The sequence below is a fragment of the Lolium perenne genome, chromosome 4 (assembly GCF_019359855.2).
Source record: "Lolium perenne isolate Kyuss_39 chromosome 4, Kyuss_2.0, whole genome shotgun sequence".
Lineage (NCBI taxonomy): Eukaryota > Viridiplantae > Streptophyta > Magnoliopsida > Poales > Poaceae > Lolium > Lolium perenne.
The window spans coordinates 175,147,035-175,153,034 of NC_067247.2; the positions used below are offsets into that span (position 1 = coordinate 175,147,035).

At 45.9% G+C, this 6,000-nt stretch overlaps 1 protein-coding gene across 1 annotated transcript; it reads left to right on the top strand.

Annotated features, from left to right (window-relative positions):
• The first annotated feature begins 980 nt into the window (after nt 1–980).
• LOC127348775 (uncharacterized) lies at nt 981–3,643 on the top strand. Its single transcript, XM_051374684.2, has 7 exons — nt 981–1,342; nt 2,008–2,274; nt 2,410–2,587; nt 2,701–2,899; nt 3,083–3,225; nt 3,310–3,348; nt 3,435–3,643. Exons 1-7 carry the CDS (start codon nt 1,077–1,079, stop codon nt 3,480–3,482), a joined length of 1,140 nt encoding a protein of 379 aa, XP_051230644.1. The 5' UTR covers nt 981–1,076; the 3' UTR covers nt 3,483–3,643.
• The last annotated feature ends 2,357 nt before the right edge of the window (nt 3,644–6,000 follow it).

The following is a 6,000-nucleotide window of genomic DNA, read 5'->3' on the forward strand; positions in this document are numbered from 1 at the left end:
GCTAAAAACGGCTATTATTTCTGGAATTAATATTAAAAAGTGTATTATTTAAAAAAAATTCGCCGGCATCGAGTGCATCCTAGCTTGTACGGTGGAGGCGCTGCTCGATCACCGATCTCCCGTATCCTGATTCCATGCAGGAACAACAAACAGATGGGAAGAGAGACATGCCAAGAAGGTATGCATGCATGTACTATACTACTACATGTACCGCGTAATGTCATTTTTCACATATGTTTCTAGGCCAGTTCAAGAAACAAATAAACATATGTTTCTCGGATTCAGAAAACCCGCTGACGTGGCTAAAATAACCCAGATCATAACTTGCAAACTGCTTAAGGGGCTAGTTTGAACGGTTTTTTAAGGGGCTAGTTTGAACGGTTTTTGGATTTTAAGGGTGAAAGTTGAATCTACTCGGAGTTAAGGGTTCTAAAGTGAGCTCTGAGACAAGTTCAAGGGGTTAACTTGGACTTCTCTCAAACTTTTTTATGTCTTCTTCGAACCCACAAAATATTCCAGCTCCGTCTGGGAGCACCGTATTTTCAAAACCGTGGTATTCCAAAAAAAAAACAATGTATTTTAGTGCCTTGGCAAGGAAAACTGCTGATTTGGAGAATAATTCAGTTTTAAAAAATCAGGACGAAGTGTTCAATAATGCAAAATAAAAACTACAGTTTTGGAAAATACTTCCGTTTTTAAAATCGCAGTATTCTCTGAATCCGAATATCTTATATAGTTTCGCTAAAAAAAACCTAACATAGTATTTACTATCAATATTTTTCAAGGAAAAAATAGCGCGCTATAACAAAATATACGCTATAGCGTGGCATGTCCAAAAACGCTATAGCGTGCTATTAACGCCTAAATATCGCGCTATTTTTTTCCATGATATTTTTAGAAACCGAAGTATTCTCAAAATACTTGAAAAATACTTTGACGCCAAACACAAACTTTGGGCTTATTCAGAATCCCCGCTGGATCTAGCTCCGACAGGCATCGGTTACGGGAGGACTCGGCGAGGTTTTCGCAGGTCACTTTCGTTTTAGGCGCACCGCCGACAAACAGTACAATACCCCATGCCAGCACGCGGCCGCGGCCGCCATGGCGGAGGCCGGGGCCGGCAACCTGTGTGGGTGTGGCTGCCTCGGGATCGCGTAGCGGGGGTTGATGAAACGTCGCAGAACCGTGCTACCGGCGAGCGTTCCGGTCACGCCGAGCATGATCCCTACCGCAATCAACCCTCCCGCGGCGGCGCTGGCCGCAGTGGTGGCCGTGGCTTTAACGCTCGCGGTCGCGGTCGCGCCGGCCCTCCAGACTCACGCCATGGCGGTGAACATGTCCGGTATGTCGACTCTCGCTTTCAATCTTCCTTTTCTTTTCGTCAAGAAAAATCTTCCTTCTCTTTGTCTCATCGTAGTCGGCAGTAGCTGGCCAGGTAGATCCAGTATGTACTATTTCACTCGGATTTCTCGATCTTGGATTGAACATTACTGGTAGAAATCTATCAACTTTTGTTTTTTTTTTTCACAAAAATCGAAAGTAAAGAAGTGATTTTTTTTCTCATCATCTTGCCCAATGCCCATAGCACGAGGCCACGAGCCACGACGGTTATACTATGTGTCCAACTCTTTGGATAAAGATACTAGGTTGCTCTATGTCCCATCGTAGTTAGCTGGTCAGAGAGATCCATATATACATAATACTCGGTCTTTAACTTTGTCTAAGTTTAAGTACTTATATCTAGACACTAATAAATTCTAATATATCTTTATTAGACGGAGGAACTCTTTCACTTGGATTTCTCGATCTTGGATTAAATGTTACCGATAGATTCTATGAACTTTTTTTCTTTAATTTCATAGAAATCAAAAGTAAAGAACTGTTATTTTTTTACTAATCATCTTTCCCATAACACGAGGGTTATACTATGTGTTCAACTCTTTGGATAAAAATAAGTTGCTCTTAATCTTAATCATCTAGGCTGCTTAACTTTTCCTCATAATTCAGGCGTCAGGAACATTCTGATCTGCCTCCATCTGCACAAAGGCTGGACAAGTTGCGGGGCAAAACAACACTGAAGGAATCGCCTGTCACGGCCACTTCGTCTCCCATCTTGGTCCGGAAACCTGAGGACTGGTACTTCACATTTTACATCAGGACCGATCTCCAAGGATTTTACCATACATATCCTGATGTGCACGGGCCATTCAAGACCTTACAGGAAGCTGACAATGCTATCGATCGCCACCTTCATGACCTCGAGGATCCAAAAATGTATGGCTCTGATTCAAACTTTTTTATACCCGCAAAAAAAGCATATATTTTTTCGGATCAACGATTCAAACATAATTGTGTACATATCTTCCCAGAACATATACTAATGATATACAATGCTTTCATCTAATCTAGGTCCAGTGACTCATTAGACAAGCTTTCCCTAAAGGAGCGTGCCGTGCGAGAATCTCTCTACTGGCCTGATGGCACTAGGAAGAAATGTTTGGAACCGCCAGACGAAAGCGAAGATGAAGTTCACCTGCTGCTTGAAGCTTTAGTGGATCAGTATAACGAGGATCACAATCTTTTGGGGGTTTGCTCTCTCTCCTTCTGCCCTCACTCCCATCTCTTTAACCAGGGTTGTGCTATGTCTTGTTGTCTTACTCTTGTAATGGTTGCTGATATGATCCATTCTCTGTGTTTTAGAATCATGCACTTCAACTCAAGGATGTCCAGCGGGAGCGGTTCTTTTTTTCTAAGGGCAATACGTACAACCATTTCAATTTCACTGCAAGGACTGAGGGAGTTATTGATTCTTTCTTTGCTGAAGTCCAATGTACAGACGACGGAGAGCATGAGGAAATTGTGGTCAGCTGTTTCTGCGTTGTTAAACCTAATGATAATGGTATTTTCCCTCTAAAGTCTCTGTTTTACTCTAAGTATCGTTCAATTCACCCCATTTTTTTACCTATGATAATGTGTATTCGGTGCATTTTTTACCTTACAATGATTCTACTACTATTACATATTTGTGCCTTATACGTTATGTGTCAGTTAAGTGATAATTGCCCCTCTCTCTTTAATGAAGGTCGCTGCTATGGCTGTCAGAATAATGGAGCAGTTGATATGAAGCACCCAAACAAAGCTAATGCATATTGTCGTGGACAAGTTGATGAATATATGCCCTGCTTGGGTGGATATCATATAGAGCAAAGCTACTTAACTGAAAGTGTACGGTGATCTTTTTTCTAGCAAAATGTGTTTCATACTTTTTTTGTGGTTAACTATGATATATATGTTTACCCTCATCTACAGGTTGAAGACGAAGAGGAACGGCTAAGAAGTCAATATGAGGTAAATAATGGCATATATGGTATCTCGTACCATTTAAATTAGCAACATGATTTTGGTTACTTGATTAAGTTTTTGTGTATTTTTAGTGCTTTGATGACCCAAGTTTTATGGCGGAGCACTTCCCTTACTCTTGAAGCTACATTGAAGACCTAAGAGGACCTCTGAAGTAGAGCAGTGAGAAGTCCCACCGACATTATACATCACAACTAATTTGAATTTTCGAAAGAAAAAAATATAAACAGCTCCGGATGTAAGATTGTAACAATGAGAAAAAGAGATAGGGGAAAAGTTGAAGGGTGTGACATGTATATTTGGCCATAAATTTTGTGTTTGTGTTTTCGTGACATTCGCATGTGATGAATCCTTCCTCCTGGGATTCGAGAGAACTACTCGACTGATCAGACTGTAGATCGAAATTTCAAAACAGAGCTATCAAAACTTGGGCCGAAACATCAACTGAATCCACTCCCAGATCGGCATTACCAGCCCCCACCACATTAGCCGAGCAGCTGAGTGGAAGGTGTGATCATGAACAGTTGCGAGCCTTCCCAGCTCATTCAGATGTATTCCATTGAATGCTTCGGCCCAGGAACGTCCCCATAACCGCTAAAGAATCAGCATAATCCAGCAGAGAACCCAATGTAAACACCCATTTCAGCAATGCCAAAGACTCTTCCTTGAACATCTTACAGAAAGGCCCAATGTAAACACCCATTTCAGCGAGCCTTCCCAGCTCATTCAGTGTTGGCTCTCTCTCTCTCTCTCTCTCTCTCTCTCTCAATATCGTACAACAACATTCAGATCCGGTTCACTCTCGAAATCAGTTAAATCTGGGCGACACTTCAAATCTTGATAAATGTGATCTTTAAACAACATATAGTTACCTGCCTAAAATGGAAATAAGGCGATATAGAGCTTCAGTGGAACACGAGAATATCATGCACCAAGTACCCAAGTCTCCATCCTACCATGAACATAGGGATTGGAAAAATCTCTTTATGAATCAATATTATCCAGACTTTCTGAAAAAACTTTTTTTTTTTCGAGAACCCGCAGGAGATCTGCGCGTCATTTCATTAAGATTAAGGGGGAAAACGATTACACCCGAACCATGGGCTCAGAACATCCACCATGCCGCATAAAAGCGGCGGACAACACCTACACTACTCCTCTCGCTAGCCCACGCCTACAAGAAAGCCACAAGCCCCAATCCTGGCAAACTACATCGATAACATGATCGACCGTAGAGGCAGTATCCTCGAAGACTCTGGCGTTCCGCTCGAGCCACAGGGATCTCAGGATGAGCATGATAGCGGAGTTGGTGACTCTAGCATCTGCCTTAGGCAGCCCCTCCACCGCACTCGACCACCATGCCGGCAACCTACTGCCGGCCGTAGGCGCCGGAATCTGCACTCCAGCGCGCCTCGAGAAGCCATCCCAAACCAATCTAGCGAAGGGACAGTGCAGAGAAAGATGGTCCGCCGTCTCCGCGGCGACGGAGCAGAGGGGACACAATACGTGAGAGGGAAGGCCTCGCCGAAGCCGACGGTCCGCCGTCCAACACCTCCCACGAAGAGAAAGCCACGCATGGAAGCGGAATTTGTACGGCGCGAAGGAATTCCAGACATGCACCGCACCGGGGAGGGTGGTCGTGCCGTGAAAGAACATACGATACGCGGACCGCACCGTGAAAGTGCCGTCTTCCGTCCACTTCCACCGGAAAGTGTCAGCCCCGCCGTTGATGGGGACGGCAGCAACGGCGGCCCAGAGCCGTAGATACTGCACAACTGCATCGACCGACAACTCTCCCCCAATATCAGCCGCCCATGCATGGTTGAGGAGCCAATCCCGCACAGATCTTCGCTTGACGACACCCGGCCTAACAAGCTTGAGCACCTCCGGAGCCACAGCTGCGACAGAGAGGCCTTGGATCCAGGGGTCCTCCCAAAACAAGAGGCTAGCGCCGGAGCCAACAGAGATGACCACCGAAGCATTGAACATGGCAGCAGCATCCGCCCGAACGGCGAACCTAAACCCTGTCCAAGACTTGGTGAGATCTGTGCGTTGCAACCACATCCAGCGAGCGCGCAGCGCCGCATGCATCCACCGTAAATTCGGAAGGCCAAGTCCTCCCAGATGCTTAGGTGCACACACGGCATCCCAAGCGACCAAGCAATTGCCGCCATGCGCCTCATTCTTACCGGCCCACAAGAAGCCGCGCCGAAGCTTGTCCACCGCCTGGAGGAACCAGGGATCGACGTCAAGAGCCAGCAGTTGGTACACCACCGATGCAGCCATAACCGCACGCACATACGCCACCCTGCCATCGCGTGACATGAGCCTAGCCTTCCAAAACGCCAGCTTGTTGGCGAGCTTGTCAATCACGGGCTGGAGATCGGCCTTGGAGGGCTTACGAAGCGACATAGGCAGCCCTAAATACTTCAATGGCAGCTCCTGGAACTGACAATCAAGGAACGGAGCAACAGCGAGCCGTGAAGCTTCATCGCATCTGATCGGAACAGCTGCGCTTTTGCCATAGTTTACGAGGAGGCCAGAAGCAGCCCCGAAGCATGCGAGGATCTCCTTCACGGCAGTCAACTCCCGCTCCTCAGGCCTGGCAAAAACCACAACATCATCGGCATACAGAGATAC

Excerpts from the sequence above, each read along its gene's own strand:
- LOC127348775 (XM_051374684.2), top strand. The coding sequence starts at position 1,077 with ATGCCAGCACGCGGCCGCGGCCGCCATGGCGGAGGCCGGGGCCGGCAA. Across the intron at positions 2,900-3,082 it reads TGTTAAACCTAATGATAATG|GTCGCTGCTATGGCTGTCAG; the intron begins GTATTTTCCCTC and ends TCTTTAATGAAG. Across the intron at positions 3,226-3,309 it reads AAAGCTACTTAACTGAAAGT|GTTGAAGACGAAGAGGAACG; the intron begins GTACGGTGATCT and ends CCTCATCTACAG.